We start from the raw sequence: 24,054 nt of genomic DNA, 5'->3' as shown, positions 1-24,054 counted from the left end.
GAAAAACAGAGATTCAACTTGAAAAGGTATAAGCTGTCTTGAGAAGGAAAACAGAACTGAGTAGAAGCAATGCTTTAAAAAATTAATAGAAGAAAACTGTGTTCAGATGAAATAGAATTTAGTATTCCACTCTGAAAGTTTTTCTGAGTTCTAGGCAAAAGAAAGCAGCAAACACTTAGAGACATCTTGGCCGTTGGAAGAGAAGAGAACCTTTCATCATTTGCACGTGATATAATCTTTCACCCAGGAAAACTAAGAGCACCAACAAATATGAATGAAAAATGTTTCATTCTGGGAGTTCCCGTCGTGGCGCAGTGGTTAACGAATCCGACTAGGAACCATGAGGTTGCGGGTTCGGTCCCTGCCCTTGCTCAGTGGGTTAACGATCCGGCGTTGCCGTGAGCCGTGGTGTAGGTGTAGGTCGTAGACGCGGCTCGGATCCCGCGTTGCTGTGGCTCTGGCGTAGACTGGCAGCTACGGCTCCGATTAGACCCCTAGCCTGGGAACCTCCATATGCCTCAGGAGTGGCCCAAGAAATGGCAAAAAGACAAAAAAAAAAAAGTTTCATTCTGGATCCACACAAACCAACAGAAGCCAATACTATTTTTCTATACCAACCCTGCCATGCAGAAAATACAATAAAAAATTCACAGCAGCTACAAAACCAATAAAATAACTAGGCCTTAACCATGAACCACAGGGCCTTGCTAAGTCTACACGTCAGTGAAATGATTTAAATAAGCCTATTCCGTACTTTTAAGATGATTTAATATTGCGAAAATGTCAAGCCTTTCAAATGAATCTGTAAATTCAATGTAATCCTAATAAAAAGTATGGCTGAATTAACAGGACTCAATAAACACACATGAACATATACACCACAGAATAAAGGTCTATGCATAGAATAATTAACCTTGGTAAAGAAGAGCAGAGAAGATGGACTTTTGCTGTCATATACTAAAGCATACTGCAGTAAGAACTATGCAGCATTCGTGTCAAAAGAGGGACAGAATAAAGTACTCGGAAACAATATATTATATACATTAAATATATAATATTATATAGTATATTAAATATATATATTATATATAGTCACATGTATAATAAAAGTGGCACCATAAATCAATTAGAAAAGAACGGACTGTTTATGGAGTTCTCGTCGTGGTGCAGTGGTTAACAAATCCGACTAGGAACCATGAGGTTGTGGGTTTGATCCCTGGCCTCGCTCAGTGGGTTAAGGATCCGGCGTTGCCGTGAGCTGTGGTGTAGGTCGCAGACGCGGCTCGGATCCCGCGTTGCTGTGGCTCTGGCGTAGGCCGGTGGCTACAGCTCCGATTAGACCCCTAGCCTGGGAACCTCCATATGCCGCAGGAGTGGCCCAAGAAATGGCAAAAAGACCAAAAAAAAAAGACAAAAAAAAAAGAAAAGAATGGACTGTTTAGTAAATGGTATTGAGGAAACTTTCTCACCATACAGAAGAGAGGGAACCTAGATTCCTATATAAAACCACGTTCATGGGAGTACCACTGTGGCTCAGTGGGTTATGAACCTGACTAGCATCCATGAGATGCCAGTTCAATCCCTGGCCTTGCTCAGTGGGTTAAAGGATCTGGCATTACTGTGAGCGAAGGTATAGGTCGCCGATGTGGCTCAGATCCTGTGTTGCTGTGGCTGTGGCCTAGGCTGGCAGCTGCAGCTCTGATTCAACCCCTGCCTGGAACTTCCATATGCCACGGGTGCGGCCCTAAAAACCAAACAAACAAAAAAAACCCCCTAAAACCCCAAACAAAAACCAACCACATTCACAGGTGGATTCTGAATGGATTAAAGACCTAAATGCGAAAGGTAAAACTATACAGTTCAGAGACGAGAATGAAGGATAGTACCTGTGTGATCTAGAGACAGGGAAAGACCCCTTGAACAAAATTCTGAAGCATACACTATAAAGCAAAAAACTGAAGAAGCTGTTTATGCCAAAATGATTCTCTTCAACAAAGCCTAGTAGAAAGTTCATTAAAATGCTACAGAATAGGAGACGATATAAAGTCTGAAATGAACAGATTAATGTCTAAAATAGTCAAGGAATTCCTGCTCACCAACAAGACCACGACATCGACTCCAGCAGGAAAATGGATCCGCTATAACCAGGCAGTTTACACGAAAAACCCAAAAGGCCAACCAGCATATAATGAAATGCTTGCATTCAATGGTCATCAGAGAAATACAAAGCAAAACAATGAGATACCGTTATGCTTGCTAGTCTGGTAAAATTCAGGTACCTGGCTGACGCTGGTCAGGACGTGGGCATGTAGTAACCTCCACCTACAAACTGGTGGAGGCAAACTGGCAGTCAACCTGGAGTGGAGCCTGCACGCCTCACACTAACGAGGCGCCATATACCCAACGACCCGGCCCCCTTTCTCCTGATGGATACCCCAAAGCCATTCTCACAGAGGCGCATGACGTCTTTTTATAGGCATATGTGATTATTTTTTCATGAAAATGGTTCACACAGAAGGTATGGAAACGGGTGAGGGGATTCAAAAGAAATACATGAGGGAGGGAATGAAAGGAGAAGGGGCCCCGCACCGATCAACGACGGCAGGTACCACAGTCTTACGAGCATCCCTGAGGCGGCACTCCACATCTTGGGCAAGTGCTGGTCGTGGGTCGTGATGGGGGAGGGAGGTGGTTTCAGACATGCCGGCTTTTGAATTAGAAATCAGAAAAAGTCCTTTACGCAGTTAAGCTGCCGGAAACAACTCCGCTAACTACAACAGACAAAAACCAGGCTGCTTCAGACGTCTCTCAGATTTCAAACACCAGAAGACAGAAGACCTTCAGAATTTTGAGGCTAAGATAATTTGGAGCTCCAGCAGCCCAGTAACTTTTCCATGTGTGAAGGCACCAAAAACCTGGTACGATAGGCATAGATGTTAAAAAATACACCATCAGGCAAACTATTGCTTTTGGAATGGATGAGCAATGAGATCCTGCTGTGCAGCACGGAGAACTCTGTCTGGTCACTTACGACGGAGCATGAACATGGGAGAAAAAAGAATGTATACAGGTATGTGTAACTGGGTCACCATGCTGTATAGCAGAACAAAAATTGTACTGGGGAAATAACAATAAAAAAATTCTTTTAAGAATACCATCAGAAACAATTCTTGAATCAAAGAAAACATTCAACGAATCTTTAAGAACACAGAAGCGAGGCCTTATCCTTATATATAAAATTAAAAATTACCTTTTGCAGAAAGAGGACAATTCTCACGAGCATCTGGGCACGGAGCTCTTCCAAGGTAAACAGTGTTCGGGGCGTTCGAATGAAAATTTTGGTCTTCCCGTAAGCGACATCATCCTGAAAGCCACAATGTTCAATCAGTTTCTTGACAGCCTCTTTGTCTGAAGGGAGGTCGTGGTTGGGCCAGGTGAATTCGGAGATCATTTTGTACCTGGATGGAAAAAAGAACAGGGCACAGCGTTAAGGGAGACAACCCATGTGGTATTAAGAGATGCTGAAGAGCTACTCAATAAAATTCAAGATGCCTCAGAGAAAGAAAAAAAAATTAGCAAACTAGGAATAGGGGTGAAATTCACTAGCCTGATAAGAGACATAGAAAAAGCCTTCAATAAAAGACAACTCTTGGAGTTCCTGCAGTGGCTCAGTGGCTAATGAATCCGACTGGGAACCATGAGGTTGCGGGTTTGATCTCTGGCCTTGCTCCGTGGGTTAAGGATCGAGTGTTGTGGGGAGCTGTGGTGTAGGTCATAGACATGGCTCGGATCCCGCACTGCTGTGGCTGTGGTGTAGGCCAGTGGATACAGCTCCGATTAGACCCCTAGCCTGGTAACCTCCATATGCCATGGGTGCGGCCCTAAAAAAGGCAAAAAAAAAAAAAAAAGACAACCCTCCTTCAGGATAATTACTCTTACTAAACTAGGGTTAGAAGGGTATTCTTTAATTTAATAAAAGCCATTTACCAAAAACTTGCAGCAAAGATTATTTGTCAAGGGGCACCTGGGGAAGCCTTCTCTTTATAAACAGAAACAAGACAAGAATGCCTCCCTCATGGGTGTTTGAACTGGTAAATGACTGGGAAAGGAAAAAAACCAGGACATCCACAAGCAATATGACTTGCTTCGAAGGGCATCGAGCAGATCTTGAGATGAAGTGCCACTAAAAGAAAGCTGGGCGCTGCGCCATGCTCGGAAACCATGTGTGGTTCTGCATGCAAGCAGCCAACAGGTCCCCAGTGTGTGGTCCTCTCAGAGGTTAGTTCGGTCCCTACCCGCTTCTTCATGAAGCAAGATGAAAGCCACAGAGACAGTCACAGCCTTTTGCGGCCAAATCTCACAGGTGACATCCCATCACCATTGCTCTTTTCCATCTTGTTAGAAGCAACTGACTGGGGCAGCCCACGCTCAGGAAGTGGGTTACGCAGGGTATGAATACCAGACAGTGGGGACTGCTGGGGCCAGCTCCGAAGGCTGCCTGCCCCAGCGCAAAGCTGATGAATACACGGAGTCAAATTGAGGAAGACTTTGCATGTGTCCCAGTGAGCAAGGCGTTCCTCACACTCAGCTGACGGAGTAATTCATCAGTGTGTTCTTCCAGCACTTACTCGCATGTTTTCATTTTTTACATTCTGGCAAGCACAGCCCACAGATAAAATGAAATAAAATACCCTTTTTGTCAGAAGGTTAAATTGGAGAGTTCCCTGGTGGGCTAGTGGGTTGGGGACCTGGCCTTGTCACTGCTGTGGCACAAGTTCAATCCCTGGGCCTGGGAACACAGGAGCAAGCAACCAAAAAAAAGGACTAAGTTGGATCCATACCTCATGCCATTTACCAAAAAAACTTCCACGTGATAAAATACAATCCAAATGTAAAAAAATGAAAAACATGAAAGTAAACATACAAACTCCCCATCTATCTCATTCCCCCCCCCCCCCGCCCCGAGATTCCCTCTTATTTTTAGGCTATTTTATTTTATCTATTTTTTTTACTTTGATTTTTGACTTTTCTAGGGCTGCTCCCGAGGCATATGGAGGTTCCCGGGCTAGGGGTCTAATCGGAGCTGTAGTTGCCAGCCTACGCCAGAGCCACAGCAACGTGGGATCCGAGCCGCGTCTGCAACCTATACCACAGCTCACTGCAATGCCAGATCCTTAACCCACTGAGCAAGGGCAGGGATCGAACCCGCAACCTCATGGTTCCTAGTCGGATTCGTTAACCACTGAGCCACGACGGGAACTCCTCTTTAGCCTTTTAAAAAAATTTTCCTCCATCAGCTCTCAGCCTTCACCCCATTATTCCTGAGGCAGCCAGTTGGTTTTTTTCCCCCCTCACACCATTCATCGCAGTTTGTAATCCTCCTGATGTGTGGGTTTACCTATTTGAGGTCAGCCTGTGGGTATCACGAAGGCAGGGGTTTCTGCCTTATTCCCCACTATACGCCATGTGCCTATCACGCTGCCTGCTATACTGAGGAGACCTCTATGGAATGAAACAAAGAACGGAAAGACATACATTTAAACGTCTACTCACGGGCCACACAGAGACAGAAACAGACCCAAATGAAAGAGTTCGAATGTGAAGAGGGAGGTAATATTATGCAATGTCATGTGAAAAAAGGGACCAAAATAAAAACCCTTCCCGATTTGCTATAAAAGTAGAATAAGGATTAACAGGCACCTGGGGGCGGGGGGGAGGGTGTGTGAAGTCTCAGGCGTCTTGCACAAACGAGAAGCAATCCTGCTGCCCCAGTGCTCAGCTACCACATCAGGGTAACAGCACCCTTCCTTTCTCCCTGATGGTCAAGGGCACCACCCCCCCCAGTTCTCCAGCACACCCAGCATCCTGAACTTGCAAATTAAAAAGCTGAACCCATCTGCTTTCTGACAACACGTGTTACCTTCGGCAGCTTGTAGGTTATCAGTACATTTAAAATCCTTCTCTTTTTCAAATAAAAGAATGAAAATGAAAGTGACAAGGAGAAATTCAGGTTCAAAACTAGCTTACCAAAAAAAAAAAAAAACCCCAAAAACAAACAAACAAAAAATCTGCAGAATCTAAAAGCACAAACTCACTGTGGAAAATGTTACTTTTTCTCTCACCAGGACTGAAAACATTAGCCCAACGTCCTACATACCTTCCATCTTATCCCATGTCCCACTGTTAAATACTTCAATCCCATATGACAAGAAAATAAAACATCAATTTCTCAATTTGAACAAACTCATTTTACGTAAATGGGTAGCTCAACACAGCCTGCGTGTGGAATAGGGATGTTTTCCCATACGTACACCCTATCGTCTTTCTAAACAAGTTTTAAAATGCTTTTTTACTTCTATTCATTTTTCCCCCCCCGGCTGCACCCATGACATATGGAAGTTCCTGGATCAGGGACTGAATCTGAGTCACAGCTGCAGCAACATGGGATCCTTTAACCCACTACTCCAGGCTGGGGATCGAACCTGCACCTCGGCAGTGACCCAAGCTGCTGCAGTTGGATTCTTCACCCACTATGCCATAGCAGGAACTCCCACAATTCCGTCTTTTAAAGGGCAAATGTGACACTTTTATTGTGTTATTAATATGTTTCGGTGTTTTTAACTTCTCATTTTATGCTTTCTACCAGGCGTGCTTTCTTCTTGCTGCTTTTCCCTGTTTTCTTTTACACACACTATATTTTCTTTCTTTCTTTCCTTTCCTTTTCTTTTTAGGGCTGCACCTGCAGCACATAGAAGTTCCCAGGCTAGCAGTCGAACAGGAACTGCAGCTGAGACCTACACCACAGCGAGGCCAGATCCGAGCCACGTGTGCAACCTACACCACAGCTCACAGCCACGCGGGATTCTTCACCCGCTGAGGGAAGCCAGGGATCCAACCTGCATCCTCATGGATACTAGTCGGGTTCATTTCTGCTGAGCCACGATGGGAACTCCCACACGACAAGTTTTCTTTAATCCATTTCACTCCTGCCTTTGATTTGAAAGCTGCATCTTCAATTGTGAGGCGATGACATGTACTGTCAAAGAGGGCAGGCTCAGGAGCCAACCGGCTGGGTTCAAATGTGACTTCACCCCTACTTGGCAACACGACCTGGGGCCAGTTCCTTAAGCGCTGTGCTCTTCAGTTTCCCCATCTGCACACAATGGAGGTAACAGCCTGGCCTTTGACTTGTCAGCTTCAGGGACTTAACTGCATGTGGATTTTGCTGCCTGGTACCCACAGGGGGCCCTTCACAATGTGTGCATTATTCTTAGCATCCTCAAACTTTTCACATGTATTTATATGAAAATACCTACTTTTTCCTGTCTGCTTAATTACCATCTACCTCCTTCCCAGAAACAGTCCAGAAGCCGCTCCTTTGTATTTCTCACTCTCCTTTTCAATTTTTGCTGCCAAGGCTTACTACAGACTTTTTTTCCCCTTACAATCCATCCGTGCTCCGATGTCACAAGATGTTGTGCTGACGGACCTGTTGGCTTTGTGTCGTCCATAGTTCCCTTCTTGCCCTTATGTTCCTTTTTTTTGCTAAAATATATCCTCTGGAAGATGTTTCAGAGAGGGCCTCTGAAGAGGACACTTTTGGAGCCTCTGTATGTCAGAAAATGGGTTTACTGTACCCACACTCTTGAAGGGTAGTGTGGCATGGGATACAATTCTCAGTGCAAAGTTTAACCGCCTTCACTGTGAAGCTATTGCTCCTTTGTCTGTTTACACTGCACGTTGCTCACGAAACAGCGGATGTCACTGCAAGTCTCATTCCCTCTTAGGCAGTTTGCCTTTTCTTTTTTTTTTTTTTTTTAACAGCCACGCCTGCGGCCTATGGCAGTTCCCGGGCTAGGGGTCGAATTGGAGTTGCAGCTGCCAGCCTATGCCACGGCCACACCAGATCCGAACCACACCTGTGGGCTACGCCATAGCTTGTGGCAATGCCAGATCCTTAACTTACTGAGCCAGGCCAGGGATGGAACCCACATCTTCAGAGAGACTACATCGGGTTCTTAACCCACTGACCCACAACGGGAGCTCCTAGTTTGCCTTTTCTCTTGGGAGCTCTAAATATGTTTCCTTATGTCTAACATTCTAAAAGTGAACATACTGTGCGTGAGTTTCATATGTTTCACCTTCGCTGTGTTCTTTCAGTCTGACCCCTGTTCTTGCTCCCTTCTCTCTGACACTCCTGTTAGACGGTGTTCAGTCCTCCTGGACCAACCTTACTCTAGGTTTGACCTTTCTTTACGACTTCCCATCTCTTTTTTCTCTGCGATGAGGTCTGGGAGACGTCTTCCGCTTGATTTTCTAGCTCACTAACTTGGTTGAAGAAGTTCAGTTAAAAAAAAATTTTTTTTTTTTTTGTCTTTTTGCCATTTCTAGGGCCACTTCCCTCGGCATATGGAGGTTCCCAGGCTAGGGGTCTAATCGGAGCTGCAGCCACCAGCCTACACAGCCTACACAGCCTACATAGCCGGGATCCAAGCTGTGTCTGCGACCTACACCACGGCTCACGGCAACGCCGGATCCTTAACCCATGGAGCAAGGCCAGGGATCGAACCCGCAACCTCATGGTTTCTAGTCGGATTCGTTAACCACTACGCCACGACGGGAGCTCCAAAAAATTTTTTTAATTGGGGCAAACTTTACCTATAGTCAAATATACACATTTAAGTATACGACTCAACGGAGTTTTGAAAAAATGTGCATGCCCATGACAATGACTCCAATCAAGACACAGGTCATCTCCACCACCTCAGAGTCCTCCACTGCCCTCTCCCCTTTCCGGTCAACTCCCAGTCTGGAGCTGAGCACTGCTCTGATTTCTACCTGTTCTTGAACTTCACACAAATGGCGCGTAAAGGATGTACTCTTTGGTGACTCATTTTCAACATATTTTCTTCATCCATGTTGTTGTATCAGCCGTTCAGTCTCATTCATGCTGATTAGTCACTATTATATGATTATATTACAAACTGCCGACTCATTCTACTGAGAGACATTTCACTCTTTCATTGTGTTTAATCTGGTTTTCATTTTCTAAATCTCTAACTGTTTTTTTTTTAATAACTACCTGTTCTTGTTTCTAACTTCATCTTTCTATTTTAGGACCATAATACTTTCCTTTAACTCTCTGAGATGATGAAATAGGCTTATTCTAATGCCTGTTACTCCTTGCTCTGGTTCTTGGGGGGTGGGAGGGGATTAAGGCTTTTCATTTGTAGGGATGACTCTTTTGCCTTGATCTGGTCTTTCTCAGATGTTTGACTGCGATCTCATCTTCCCCAGAGCCTTTCTGTGTACACCGTGGCCTCTGTTGGCCTCTTGGAAGGTGACTACTTTTGCTTCCTGAGCCTTGGCCAATATGCCTACGATGTGCTGCGGTGGTTACTTGTCCAGGCCCTTCTGGCAATCTCCTGGTGCTGCAGCTGGGGGAGGCTCCAGCACAGCAGCTGAGATGCTTCCTGAATGACAGTTTAAGCCTCGCAAGGTAGGGTTTCCTTAACACCGAGACCTGGGCTTACTTTGGGGCCTTCAAGTCTGCTTCATGTCCTTAGGAGGGATTCACATCTTCAAGGTTCACTGGGAACCCCCTCTTTTGATCCCACAGGGTGGCTGTGCATCTACTTGGTTTTCTTCCTTTTTTTCTTTTTACTTGGTTTTTAATATACACATTTTATATCACTGGGGGAGGTTCTGCAGTTGGAATGGGAGATTTAAGCTTATACCATGAAGATCATCATTTGAAATTCATAGGTTCTTTTTAATCTCGTCTATTTTTACATGCATATTAGAAAACAGAATCCAATCCTTATAGCATGTCTTTTATGCCCCCAAACCACACCAACCATCTTGAGTTGAAAGTAAAATAAGTGCAGAAAGAGATTAAAAGTGAGGAAAGATACGCACTTGCAAAATTCCCTGTCCGCTTCACATCCACCTGGCTGACTCCCTCACCTCAACTACTCTCCATGGCTTCCACTTCCACTCATGATCATGTATTTTTAGACAAATATATATTTTAGATCAATATACCTTCGTTCAGCCCCATCCTATAGTTGCCCATTCCCACCCTGCTCCTCCTAATACTTCTGCTGATCATACACAGGTGACGATACAAACACAAATACTACAATCGAGCAATTGTTAGAATTCTGAGTCATGCTAAGGGACGAGTAACCTTCCTAGGAATATAATTTGACGCCATTAGAAATCGAGACTCAGAATGAACACATCTCAGGAAAACATTCCTACCCCACAGCCCCAACCTCCCTCCCCCCAAAAAAGCCCCAGGAGTTCCTGCTGTGGCACAACAGGATTGGCAACATCTTAGTGGTGCCAGGACGCAGGCTCAATCCCCGGCCTGGCACAGTGGGTTAAAGAATCCACTGCATCTGTGGCATATAGGTTGCAACTGCAGCTTGGATCTGATCCCTGGCCCGGGAACTCCATATGCTGCAGGGTGACCAAAAAAGAAAATGAAAAAAGGAAAAAAAAAAAAAAAACCCTCCAACCCCCAACATTTAAAGAATACCGTGATTTCAGTAAGGAAAATGATCAGTGTGGAGCATAACCTTTTGGTGGATATGAAATTGTTTCAATTTCCTATGCTGTTCAGCCATAACATTTTATTCATTCTGAGAGTCTCCAACTAGTGTAATTCCTTTCACTCCTGCGCACTCGCAGCTGAACAAGGAGCTGTTGTGGTGAACAAAAGACGACCCTGGAGAGCCTCACTACACGATTAGAACCTCAGATCTCAAATGGGCACGCAGATCCTCCGGGCAGGAACCATACCCGACCAAGCTACGCCTTCGCTCTCTCCAAAACAAGGGTTTCCGTTTCCCCTCCAACCTCCTCCACCACGTCTCGAACCCTCAGTCTCGGCGCATGACTTTGCCTCATACGTCACTGAGGAGACAGAAGCAGCCAGACAGGATCATCCTTATCTTTGCCATCAGCCGACCTTCGCGGCTTCCTGCACCTGTGCTCCTGTTCTCCGCCTTCTGTCCTGCTGGGGCGGAGGAGGGACCCCTGTTCCCAGGTAAAGCCGACAAACCTCCGCTGGGGCTCGCTATGTCATTCCTCGCCTTCGCAGGGATGTTATCACGACAAGTCCCTGCCTCCGTCCCACGTCCCTGCTTTTCCCCTCCCTTCTGGTTCATCCCCACCTGCACACGGGCATTTGCAAGCCTCTCCCGGACCTCACACTCCACTCTGGTCCTGCCCCCACGGCTCTCTGCGCTCAGGGACAGCACACCTTCTTCTTGACTTGGCCACAGACATGCAGCTCCTCTCCTCACTTGCCCAACGTGCTCGGACGGGGTCTGCCCGGCCCTTTCTACCTGGACCTTCGTGCTGCCCAGTCTAATGGCGAAGCTTCTGCTTTTCTCGTGACAGCACGGCCACATTAACACGCTAACAGGACTTCTTCAAATGCCCTCTCCTCGTGGCTGCTGTGACCTCAACTCTCCTCCGGTATTTCTTCTCTTTCATTGGTTGCTTCTTTTCCTGTCTTGGCTGGTTCTTGCATATCAGACCACAAACCTAAATGTTGGCACGGGCCACCTCCTTTTCTCTACCCAGTTCCCAGACTTTGTCTATATACCAATGGCTCCAAAATTTCTATTTCCAGTCTGGATTTCGGCCCAGGACTCCAGCTTGGTGTTTAATAACTTACTATTTCCACCTAGACATTTAGTTGCCATTTCAAACCTAGCACAGTCAAGCGACAAATCTTTTTTTTTTTTTAATTTTTAAAAAATGGTTTTGCTTTTTACAGCCGTACCCACGGCATATGGAGGCTCCCAGGCTAGGGGACGAATCGGAGCTGTTGCTGCCAGCCTACACCAGAGCCACGTCTGCAACCTACACCACAGCTCACGGCAATGCCAGATCCTTAGCCCACTGAGCGAGGCCAGGGATGGAACATGCAACCTCATGGTTCCCAGTAGGATTCTTTCCCACTGCGCCACGACAGGAACTCCAAGAGACAAATCTTGATTATATCTCTTCCTCCTCAAGCTTATCAACTCCAGTCTTTTTTATCTCCACAAATGGTACCAGGCTTATCCAGATGCTCCAGCCAAAATCTGCTTGTTATCCTTCATCCCTCTCTGCTCCTCTATCCCAGGGCTGACCCGTGAGCCAGTCTTCTCCCAAATCAGTTGACGACTCTAGGATCTACCGTATTTCCTGGTTTGAGGCACTGTCATTGAGCATCTCTCCCCGATTCCCGCAATAGCATCTCTAAACGTCTCCTTGCTTCCCATGCACGTGGCAGCCACAGGGATCTCTTAAAGCACCCGTAAGGTTGGGTTGCTCCCTGCTGAGAGCCCATGAGATGTTTTCTACCACACTTAGCCAGACTCCAGACGGTTTGGTCTGGATGACAAAACTCAGCATGACCTGGCCCCTGTCCATCACTGTGATCTCATCCCACACCTCTGCCTTGTCACTCAGCATCCTCTGACCACTGGACCCTTTTGGTACCTAAAACACTCCACTTATTACTCCAACAGAGACTTGCCTCTGCTGTTTTCTCTGGTCCACCTGCTCTTTTCTCTTCCCTGTGTATGGCTGCTTCATCCTGTCATTATTTCCCTAGAGACTCTTCTCACCAACCAATGTTTTATGTGTTTACTTATTCATATTTTTGTGGAATCTGTAGTCTAGAACATAGGATATGTTTAATAAATAGTTCCAAATAAATGAACGGATAGAATTTTAAGCACTTTCTTATGATCCCAGGTGTTGACTGGCCTCATCACTCCTAACCATGCATTAACAATAGCGGTGATCTCTGACATTCACTGAGTGACTACCATATGCCGGGTACCACTTTAAGCGCTTTGTATCTATTATCTCATTTCATCCTCCAGCAACCCTACCACATAGTTACTATTATTATCTTCATTTTAAAGGTTAACTAATTAAATTTCCCCATTTTACACACAAGGAGACTGAGGCATGGAAAGCGTATATGATTTGCCCAAGGTCAAAAAGCTAAGAAATGACAAAGCCAGGATTGATCAGGTGGACTAATTTTAGCGCCTCCCCCATTAAGTGCTTCAATATCTTGTTATCATTATAATGAGTCATCTCCATAATGATAAGCAGCATTAATTAAACAGCCATTATGTGCCAAGCACCTGGCTTTTTGGTTTAGGTTCATCTTCACAACAAAAGCCTATGAGGAGTTCCCACTGTGGCTCAGTGGGTTAAGAACCCGACACAGGGTTCATGAGGATGCAGGTTCAACCCCTGGTCTACTTAGAGGGTTAAGGATCCATCGTTGAGGTGGCTGTGGTGTACGCTGGCAGCTGCAGCTCCAATTTGACCCCGAGCCTGGGAACTTCCACATGCGGCACATGCAGCCAGCCATAAAAAGAAAAAAAAAGCCTACGAGGTCAGTAATGTACTGTGCTCATTTCACAAATGCAGAAACAGAGTCAAGGAGCCCAAGGGGCTCAAGGTCATGCAGCAAGTGAGCGGCACAGCCAGGATTCCTACACAGGTGGGACTCCGTGCCCACATTCTGCCCTTGAAGAATACATATTTTCTCCCATGGTCTATAAACCACAAACTCAAGGGGACTCCTGCTGATGCTGGGCTGCAGTGTCCTCAACTCTCCTGACCATTCTGCAGGCATCGAGATGGTCTGACATGAGCTGAGGTCGGTAAACGTGGGGAGGACCCCGTCCCTCTCTGTGCCACCAGGTTTCTTTGTCTGGCCTGTTCTCACCTGTGAAGAAACTTCTCATAGGTCTGGCGGTAGGCAAAGCCTGCCCGACGCACCCGCACGTTTTCCAGCAGCCCCAGGTACTCCACTTGGTGCCGGCAGCGGTCATCATCAAAGATCTGTGGGGACTTCTTGTCGTTGGGTTTGATGCAACGTACGTAATACGGCTCCTAAAGAAAGAAATTGGCAAATGATAAGATTCGCCGGAGCCAGATCCCTGACGAAGGACACGGACACGTAGCGGGTGTCACCCGTGTCAGAGTAAGCTCGGGGCCTCTTAGTTCTCAGCCACGGACTTACGAATAAAATATTCCTCCTTTCTGCTCAATTCAAGCTTGGAAGTTCTCTGTCCTCCAGCTAAAATTCTGTATCACTATATTTTAGGATTCAGCGGGAATAGCAGAAAGGGGATAAAACCAGCGCGTAAATATGTGATAGGCAAACATTAAGATTTTGTGTATTTACAACAACATGGTTAAAAGTAACAGAAGGAGTAATGGAAAGAGGCAGAAGCTGTGATAGATGCACTGCGATGAAGAATGTAAACTATTAGGCCCCCCATCTGGTACATGACAGGTGTTCTGTAAATGTCAGACATGACCCATATTCTTGTCAGCGTTGTTCTGGTATACAGTAAGTGCTGCATAAGTGTCAGGCGTTATCATTCCCATCCCTGTCACCATCACCATTATCAGCGCATTAGTCTGGGCTTTTTAAAAAAAGACCCAAATGTACGAGGAAGTGGAAAGGTTACCCAACCACTTAGAGGCATCAGTGACTCTGAGAAAGAGCCAAGCAAGCAATCCTTCCCTCTGTGCCAGTTTAGTTTCCAACCATGTATTAGATCTCGACTCCTTTTACATATTAAACGGGGTTGGCCATAGATCTTGGTACAATGAAGATACCAAATGGTCACTGGATGAATCAATGGAGTCAAAGGCATCCTACTTATCAGTGTCAAGAGTCTATCATCCATTCGATATGCAGATGCGCTTTCATTAAGAAATCAAGTCCTCTGCAGTTTTGAGTTCCCCTGAGGGCTGGAGGTAAAAAGGAGTAGCAAATACTTTCAGAAGTAGGAGGTATTTGCAGAATGTGGATTTTGAATTTACTTGTATTTTGAAGAGCATAATAGCTGTGACCTCTGAACAGGAAGCTCCATGGGTATGCTTGTCATGCTGCCTCCCATGATGAGAAGTCGTGCTGTTTTCCTCCCTTTTTGAAGCTCTGCTATATCAGGCTCCCACTGCGGTGGTTTACCATGAACTTCGTGGCTTAAAACCACCCAAGTTTATTCTCGTACCGTTCTGGAGGTCAGCAGTCTGTAATGGGTCTCCAGTGGCTACGGATTAACATGTCCCAGGGCTGTTACTTTCTGGCAGCAACTCAGGAATGGGAGAAACTGTTCTCTTATCTCTGCCAGCTTTGGGAGGCTGCCCATGTTCCCTGGCTCATAGCCTTCTTCCATCATCAACGCCAGCAATGGCCTGATGAGTCCTTCACAGGACACCATATCTCTGGTTCTGACTGTCTGCCTCCCTCGTTCCCTTTGAGGGATTCTTTTGTCTACACTGGTCCTACCTGGATAAGGCAGGGGGATCTCTTGAAGGTCAGCTGATTAGCAACAACAACTTCACCTTGGCAGGTAACACAACACAGTCCCAGCTTCTGGGGATTAGGACAAGGCTATCATGGCGGGGCTGTGGGATAATCGAGATTCTATCTATCTACTTGTCTCTGATGTACATCTTCCAAAATAATAAAGGCTGTAGATGTAATTATAAAAATCACTGCAACGCTGAGTGGTGGTGTGGAATGCAAGGAAGGGAAGGGTGCCTCCCTAGGTCTAACTAAACCTTCTGACTCAAAAGACTTGTAGCCTGCACACAGCAGGAGTCTACTCAGAAGGACAAGACTATGGCTTGCCAGCAGGCAGTGTCACAGTTGTGCAGCAGTTGGGTGAGAGCTTGGGCACAAGGAGATGAGATCTGCATCTAGACTGAGGTGAGAAGAACCTTGGTTGAAAAGCTTCGTGTTCCATAGGGTTCAGTATCTCTGATGGCAGGGTCCTTGAAAGGGACATGCCTAATGCATGAGTCATCACACTGAGGACGGCAAAAGTATGTCATCCCCACCAGACATTTATCATTCTCCCAGGTCAGGTGCAATTTACCAATGGGGTTATTTTTATCTTAAATGATGTTACCTAGTAATATAGGTCATGCATATCTTACTAGATTAACAGGGGAATGGAGGTAGGAATTTAACGGAAGTTATCAAACAGAAGGAATAGAATTTTGACTATCTTTTGCCCAAGGCAACCTATCAGTAAGGGTAGAAAGGACAGAACAAGAAATAGGGAAGAGATAAATAAAAATGAGATGGGTGGTTTACAGACAACATACAGTAGCTACATTAAGAGTCAATGAACTAAATGACTTATTCAAAAGACAAAGATGGTCAGAATGGATAAAAAACCAAAATATCTCTATGTCATTTATGAGAGACATACTTGAAACCTAAGGACACAGAAAGGTTGAAAATCAAGTGGTGGAAAAGGACAGACCATGCAAACCATGGCCAAAATAAAAGCTGGCTCTAATGATTTTATTTGTGCAAAGCAGACGTGAGGTCAAAAGCGCAATACAGAAATAAAGACATTTCAGAGTGATCAATGACTCAAACACTAGGAAGATAGAATAGTTCTAACCTGAATAATCCTAATAAATTCTCAAAATATTTAAAGCAAATATTGAAGGTACACCAAGAAGTCAAATTCACAATCAAAGTAGGTTTTATCGCATGGTTCAGCATTGACAGAACAAAGCAATGAGTAAGACTGCAGAAACACTGGACAATAATATGACTGGCAAACCTGACCTAATGGATGTGTATAGAATATTAAATGCAAATAATTTCAATACATAAACAAAACACATAAAGAAAACTTTACAAACTTCTAAGGTCTGAAATCACAGAGTAGAGGCTCTGATCAAACAAGATTAAGCTAGAAATCAAGAGCAAGGAGATAATTAGAAAATCTTCTATGACTGGAAATTAAATATACTTCTCAATTACCCTTGGGTCGAAAGGAAAATTACAGTGTGAATGAGAAAATATTTTGAACTCAATAATTTATGCAATCATGTGGGCAAAGCAATCTTAGTGTGAGGTATCATTTGGGTAGGATATACTAAGCAGAACCAGTTGAATGGAATTTCACCGTATCGACTGATTATACACAGAAAGTGGGAATGCTGTATAAGATACGAAGGGCTGACTAAGGCGGCGGGGCGGGGGTGGCCTTTCGTCCTGTTTCATAATATAAAAACCTTCGGATAAGGAATCTAGTGGAAATACCTCCTCTATATTTAATCAGCATTCTATCTCAATTTATAAATGCCGCCTCCTCTCTCTTTTATAAATACCCAGACTGACTCAGCCTAAGAAATCCTAAATTTGACAAATTCGAGGTGTCTTAATAAGGTTAACTTACAAAAGTTAATAGTGATCTTATTCTCCCACACTTTTAAACCTATTTCTCTTGTATTTTATGGGAAAAACATCCTTTGTCCAAGCACACCAATTAGTTTTATGTATCAGCCAGAAGATCCTTGATTTAGACGGTTATTGAACTTGTGTTGAACACTATCAAAAGAATCAAGAGCAAATTCAAGTTCATCTAATAATTTACTGACCACCTGTTCAGAGTGTTTTGAACTCATTCTTAGATTCAGAAGATATAATCTGGGAGTTCTCGTCGTGGCGCAGTGGTTAACGAATCCGACTAGGAACCATGAGGTTGCAGGTTTGGTCCCTGCCCTTGCTCAGTGGGTTAACGATCCGGTGTTGCCGTGAGCTGTGGTGCAGATTGCAGACACGGTTCAGATCCCGCGTTGCTGTGGCTCTGGCGTAGGCCGGTGGCTATAGCTCCGATTAGACCCCTAGCCTGGGAACCTCCATATGCCTCGGAGCGGCCCAAAGAAATAGCAGAAAGACAAAAAAAAAAAAAAAAGATATAATCTAGGTGGGGTGATAAGACAAGTCCTTTAATTTTTTTTTTTTTTTTTTTTTTACAGCTGCACCCATGGCACATGGAAGTTCCTGGGCTAGGGGTTGAATGGGAGCTGCAACTTCCGGCCTACGTCACAGCCACAGCCATGCCAGATCTGAGCTGCATCTGTCATCTTTGCCACAGCTCATGGCAACACTCGATCCTTAAACCCCTGAGTGAGGCCAGGGATTTAACCCACATCCTCACAGAGACAATGTCAGGTCTTTAACTCACTGAGACACAATGGGGACTCCAAGACATGCATTTGAAAACACAGTGTGGACTCTGAAAAAAATGAGGTGTCAGGGACTTGCATTTCTGGTGGCGGATGGCTAGGCAATTCCTATCAAGCGTCCTGAGGAAGTCACTGAAAAAAAGTGCTAGAAAAAATGTGGGGTCGGGGTGGGAGAGATGGGGATAGAAATCTCAAATTGGCCAAAGAGCTAATAACAAGACTGACGTGAGAATAAGACCAGAGGGGTAAGGCCAGGGCAGGCTGTCTTAGTGGAAACTGCAGATGTGCAGAGATAGCCATTATAGCTGCTAATAGCCTTGTGGGGATAAAAGCGGGAACCAGAGGCCTTGGATGTGGGCCTATGCTGTGGTCTAGAATCCTGAAGAGCTAAACTTGGGAGTTAAAGGTGAAGGAGAAACACTTTGGCACTTCCAGGGATGGCAGGCTGCTCACCATTGAGCCACTTCAGGTCCTGAAATTGGACTAAAGTGATTCTAGAATGTCAGAATTTGCCTGATATATCTTTTAAATCAATTAATTTTTATTAAAGTATAGTTGATTTACAGTGTTGTGCAAATTTCTGCTATACAGCATCGTGGGTGACCTAGTCATACACAGATATACATTCTTTTTCTCATATTCTCTTCCATCATGGTCTATCCCAAAGGACTGGATAGAGTTCCCTGTGCTGGACAGCAGGCCAGCGTATCCATTCTAAATGTAACAGTCTGGACCTACCAACCCCAAGCTCCCTGTCCATCCCACTCCCTTATCCGTCAACTTTTCTGTTATGATTAGGCGTCATTAATAAAAGGCAATATATCTAGTCTTTTTCTTTAATCTGATTTGACAATTGTTCTCCATAACCCTCCATTCACTGTAATCACTGATATATTTGAATTTGTTTCTATCATCTTAATTTGTCCTAACTTTCCTGCATTATCTTGCCTCCTCTTTCCTATGTTTCATTAGGATGGATTTTTTTTTTTTTTCCTCATTCTGACTCTCCCTACCCTCAACCACTAGTTTGGAAGTTATGGCCTCATTTCTGTTCTTTTAATGACTACACTAGAAATTTTTTTTTTGTCTTTTTGCTATTTCTTGGGCCGCTCCTGAGGCATATGGAGCTTCCCAGGCTAGGGGTAGAATCGGAGCTGTGGCCGCCAGCCTACGCCAGAGCCACAGCAACGCAGGATCCGAGCCGTGTCTGCAACCTACACGGCAGTGCCAGAACATTAACCCACTGAGCAAGGGCAGGGACCGAACCTGCAGCCTCATGGTTCCTAGTTGGATTCGTTAACCACTGCGCCACGACGGGAACTCCTACACTAGAAATTTTTACATGTATTTATAACTCAGGAGCATTATAAGCTAACCAAGATTTTTATCCCTTTCCTAAACAACCAAGGACCTTTAACACTTGAATTATAATCACTCACCCTTCCAATTTATATGATATTATTGTTGTGCTATTTAATTCTAATCTGTATTATTAATCAAATATTACTTCATAGAGTCAGTTTATTTATGTGCATACACATATTTACCAATTTTTTTGCTCTTCTTCCCACATTTCAGACTTTCATTTAGTGATAAGATTTCCTCCTTCCTCCTACCTGATATATACCTTTAAGAATTTCCTTTAGGGTGGTTCTAATTTTCCCTTTTTGTATTTTTCACAATGATTCTCTATTGCATCTTTGTTCTTGGAAAATAAATTCTTTTGGTAAAGAATTCTGGTTTATAGTTATTTTCTCGCAGCCTGTTATTCTGTTAAAGCCAATCTGCTTTTAAGGTATCTTCTTTCTTTGATATTCTGGATTTTTGCCTGGTGCTTTGGAGCATTTCTTTTAATTTTTCCAGCTTGGGATACACTGGATTCCTGACTCTATAGGGTGGTATCTTTCATCATTCTTGAAATTCTTCTTTTTTTCTTCAAATATTGCACTGTCTATTCTCTCCTCTCCTTGTATAACTCTGAGTAGATACATATTAGCCCTTATTGCTTTATCTCTCATGCCTCTGAATGTGTCTTTTACAGATTTCATATCTCGGTCTAAGTGGAATTCTGGACAATTTCTTCAATTCTTTCTTTCATTTCCCTATTCTCTCTTTGGCTTTGTCTAAACTGATGTTAAAGCTATTCACTGAGTTTTACATTTTAATTATTCAGTTTTTATTTCTATCAGTTGCCTACTTACCTGCTCTCAATGACTAGTTTTCATATTTATAGGCCTTTTATTCCTTGAAACATATTAAACATTCTTATAGTCTGTTTCTGATAATCTAGTACAAGATGTTTTCAGCAGTCTGTTGTTTAGTCTGTCTCTCCTTGTGTGCTGTCTTGCTGCTTTGTATGTGTGTGGTGATCTTTTACTATGAACTCCTTATTTTCCTTAGAACTCCACCTGTGGAAGTTCTTTAAGGATAAGTATGAAAGGAGTTTCCTCATCTTGCTTCCATCAGATGCCTGGGGAGGCAATACCAGACCAGGATGGACCACTTTCAATTGTTGCCTTGAGCCTTTCCCGGCCTCCCAGGTAGTATTAATCTGGACTGCAAATCTCATAAAAGCTGGTTTACAATTATAAATTCTCGAGGGATGTTGCTCCATCCCCACCCTCCTTGGCTCAGGGGCAAGGACCACAAGGGGGAGTTTTCCTTTCAGATAGTGAGGGATTAGTTGTAGTTCACTCTAGAGGTATCCCTTTAAGGAGGCAGCCCTCTGGAGACCCATCACCACAGTGCATGTGCACGTGTTTGTGTGGGTACATACATGTGAATGTGAATCCTTTAGTAGTCCCCCTACTTTGGGCAGGCCCCAAGCTTCCCTCCAAGGACCCAGCCTTGGATATCTATACTCCAAGTTACCTTCTTCAGCAAATGCCCACAGGGTGAGAGCTGCCCTGGTGCTCCAGGTGCTTTCCCCTCATTCACTTAACTTCTGTCTTCCCTCGGTGCTGGCTTGCATACTCCTTGCTTGCTTCTTTTTCTTTTTATGGTCACATGTGTGGCACATGGAGGTTCCCCGGAGCTGCATCTGGGGCCTGTACCACAGCTACTGCAACACCGGATCCTTAACCCACTGAACGAGGTCAGGGATGGAACCTGCACCCTCACAGAGACAACATCAGGTCCTTAACCTGCTGAGCCACAACAGGAACTCCTAGTCTTTGCTTTCTTGTTAGCTTACGACCGAATTCAGGGAGTTGGTTTTTATAATTTTCCTAACTTTTGCGTTGGTTTCAGTTGGTTTTAATGGGCGCCTTTTTCACCCTTTCACCTGAAAATGCATTACTCACGTGTATTTTTAAAATCTTCATATCTATGTTCCTAGGTGAAACATCTTTAATTTCCTTCATTTTTTTTTCATGTTAACCTTGTACTAAGGTAATATTAATCTCATAAAGTGAATAAGGTAGTGGCCTCACTTCTTCCCATCCCCCAAAACATTTTATATATGATAGGAATTACTGGTTCCTTGAAGGGCTTGTAAAACTTATCTATAAAACCATCTGGGCCTGAAGTTCTTGGCAGAGTTGGGGAAAGGCAGACTTCTGATCAGTGATTCAGAATCTTTAAGGTTACTGATTTATCCAGATTTTCTATTCCTTCTTGAGTTAATTTTGATAACATACTTTTCTAGAAAACTAATTTTTCAAATTCATTGGCATATAGTTCTTCATAATATTCTGATGCTTTTTAAAATTTCTGTATGAAGTTGTATCCATTTCTTCATCCTTAATATTATTTAAAATATATTTTTAAAATCAGTTTTTTAAAGGTCTATTTTTTCTTTTTATGGCTGCGTCTGCAACATATGGACATTCCCAGGCTAGGGGTTGAATCAGAGGTGCAGTTGCCAGCCTACACCACAGCAATGCCAGATCCTTAACCCACTGAGTGAGGACAGGGATCGAACCTACATCCTCTTGGATACCATGCTAGGTTCTTAATCCACTGAGCCACAATGGGAACTCCCTAAAGGTCTATTTGATTAATTTTTTAATCTTTCTATTACTTCCAGTTTTTACTATTTTATTATTTCTTTCTTTGGATTTCCATTTCTGGTTTCTTTTTTATTTTTTGTCTTTTTGCCTTTTCTAGGGCCACTTCCCTCAGCATATGGAGGTTCCCAGGCTAGGGATCCAATCGGAGCTGTAGCCTCCAGCCTACACCAGAGCCACAGCAACTTGGGATCTGAGCCACGTCTGCGACCTACACCACAGCTCATGGCAACACCAGATCCTTAACCCACTGAGCAAGGGCAGGGATTGAACCCACGACCTCATGGTTCCTAGTCAGATTTGTTAACCACTGAGCCATGACAGGAACTCCAGGAGAACATTTTTTAGAAGTTCCTAAGCGCGTTAAAAAAAAAAACTTTTTAAATGCTGATTTTTATTTCACTTGCTGTGAAGATGGAGCATGTATCTGTATAAACATTTGTTAAAATAGCTGAGACTTCCTTTGTGATCTAGAGTGTGGTCAATTCTTGTAGATGTTCCATGTATACTTGAAAGGAATATGTATTTCCTATTCCCTGGGTACAGAGATCTTTTGATCTACTAGATAAAGTTTAAATGTGGTTTTCAAAGCTTTTGCATCTTACTCAGGTTTCTGCTTGATCTAGCAGTTTCTGGTAGGGTTGGTTTAAAATCTCCCTCTAGGATTGTGAACTTGTCAATTTTCCCTATTACATTTTTCAAGTTCGTTTTTTGCTTTATAAAGTTCATGCACAACCATGGCTATGCTGTCGGGTGTGTAGTTCAAAATGGCTTTATGGTCTTAAGTATTTTCATTTTATTATCATTAATCTCTATCTGTATGAAAACTTTTTTCCTTAAATTCTATGCTCTCTGCATTAAAACTGCTTTCACCAGTTATTTTTTTTTTTTGGGGGGGGAGGCTTGATAGAGCTTTACCTTTTCACTTTTAATCTTCTGCATAGTGTTAATTAGTCAGCTTCTATAGCAGTGCCACAAAATCTTGGTGATATTGCAAGTTGGGTTCCAGACCATGCCAATAAAATGAATACTGCATTGAAATATGTCACAGGAAGTTTTTAGTTTCCCAGTGCAAGTAGAAGTTATTTTTACACAATACTGTAGTCTTTTAAAGTGTGCATAGCATTATGCCTTAAAAAAAAGGTATATACCTTGATTAAAAATGCTTTATTGCTAAAAAAAATGCTAACCATCACTGAGCCTTCAGCAAGTCACAGATCATAAGTGATCACTGATCAGAGATCACAGTAGCAAATATAACAAGAGCAGAAGTGTTCAAAATATTGAGAGAATTACCAAGCTGTGACACAGAGATACGATGTGAGCAAATGCCATTGGAAAAAAAGGTGCTGGCAGACTTGCTTGTCTCAGATTTGCCACAAACCTTTGATTCATAAAAAACACAAGACCTGTGATGTGCAGTAAGACGAGGTATGCCTGTACCTGGATTTTCCATGTATCTGGTCTGTTTAGTCTACTTACGTTTGCAGTGAGTACCAATCACCTAGATTCCTTTCTGTCATATTAGCTTGTATTTTCTTTTTCTTTTTTCTTTTTTTTTTTTTGTCTTTTTGCCATTTCTTGGGCTGCTCCTGGGGCACATGGAGGTTCCCAGGCTATCGGTCTAATTGGAGCTGTAGCCACCGGCCTACACCAGAGCCATAGCAACGTGGGATCCGAGCCGCGTCTGCAGCCTACACCACAGCTCATGGCAACGCCGGATCATTAACCCACTGAGTGAGGCCAGGGATTGAACCCTCAACCTCATGGTTCCTAGCCGGATTTGTTAACCACTTCGCCAGGACGGGAACTCCTAGTTTGTATTTTCTAAATGTAACACCTTCCCTTTGTTTCTGCCCTGCCCACCTTCCTTTCTATTGGCTGATAAGCTGTCTACATTCCTTTGTCTGTCCCTGCTCCTCCCTCATCCCCCCATCTCTGTAGTGATTGGGATGCTGTAGCAGGTGCTGCCAGGCTAGGTACCTACTTCTCCCACCGTATTGTTTCC

General features: G+C 43.9%; 1 protein-coding gene across 2 annotated transcripts in view; it reads right to left on the bottom strand.

Moving 5' to 3' along the window:
- MYO1D (myosin ID) overlaps positions 1-24,054 on the bottom strand; it is a 370,077-nt gene that overhangs the window by 207,797 nt on the left and 138,226 nt on the right. For both annotated transcript variants that reach the window (XM_047756630.1, XM_047756631.1), the window contains exons 15-16: positions 13,754-13,920; positions 3,251-3,458 (exon numbers count right to left, since the gene is read on the bottom strand). In XM_047756630.1, coding sequence (XP_047612586.1) covers positions 3,251-3,458; positions 13,754-13,920 — 375 coding nt within the window. The remainder of the gene's footprint in view (positions 1-3,250; positions 3,459-13,753; positions 13,921-24,054) is intronic.

The sequence above is a fragment of the Phacochoerus africanus genome, chromosome 14, assembly GCF_016906955.1.
Source record: "Phacochoerus africanus isolate WHEZ1 chromosome 14, ROS_Pafr_v1, whole genome shotgun sequence".
In the NCBI taxonomy this organism is placed as follows: Eukaryota; Metazoa; Chordata; class Mammalia; order Artiodactyla; family Suidae; genus Phacochoerus; species Phacochoerus africanus.
Note: the sequence above shows the minus strand (reverse complement) of the source record. Positions and strands in the feature narration are given on the sequence as shown.